The 447-nt window shown below is 55.9% G+C and overlaps 1 protein-coding gene across 1 annotated transcript in view; it reads left to right on the top strand.

The window, feature by feature from the left end:
- Window positions 1-39: 39 nt before the first annotated feature.
- ETH_00039210 (uncharacterized protein) overlaps window positions 40-447 on the top strand; it is a gene marked incomplete at both ends in the record, with an annotated part of 2,742 nt that continues 2,334 nt past the window's right edge. The window contains one exon of the mRNA XM_013375302.1: window positions 40-348. Coding sequence (XP_013230756.1) covers window positions 40-348 — 309 coding nt within the window. The remainder of the gene's footprint in view (window positions 349-447) is intronic.

Raw genomic sequence — 447 nt, 5'->3', positions numbered from 1 at the left:
CTCCTGCTGCTGCTGCTGCTGCTGCTGCTGCTGCTGCAGGTGCCAGTGACCTTCGAAGAAAGCCTGATTGCCTTCAAGACGGGGCTGCACTACGCAAGATGTGTGGGGTGGGCGCATGCAGCTTTTGCTGCTTTTGAATCTGCTGCTGTTTCTACAGAGTCCGTTTTGTCTCTTGTTGCTGCTTTTGCGGAAAAAGAAAAGGACCTTTCGCTGCTGCTGCTGCACCTGCCCCCAGCAGCAGCAGCAGCAGCAGCAAGTGCCCTCAGCCACAGACAAACCCTCCAAACCGCCACCTGGAATGCCTTCGTTGCTTTCTGGTCAATTCAGGAGGTCTACGGCCTCCTCGAGGTAAACCCTAAACCCTAAACCCTAAACCCTCAAGTCCAGTTGCAGCAAGCTGCAGCAGCAAAACACGCGGCGTGCCGAAGCCCTGATGTTGCTGCAGTC

This window comes from Eimeria tenella, genomic scaffold, assembly GCF_000499545.2.
Source record: "Eimeria tenella Houghton genomic scaffold, Eth_scaff2659, whole genome shotgun sequence".
NCBI classification, from domain to species: Eukaryota; Apicomplexa; class Conoidasida; order Eucoccidiorida; family Eimeriidae; genus Eimeria; species Eimeria tenella.
This window is presented reverse-complemented; position numbering and strand designations above follow the sequence as displayed.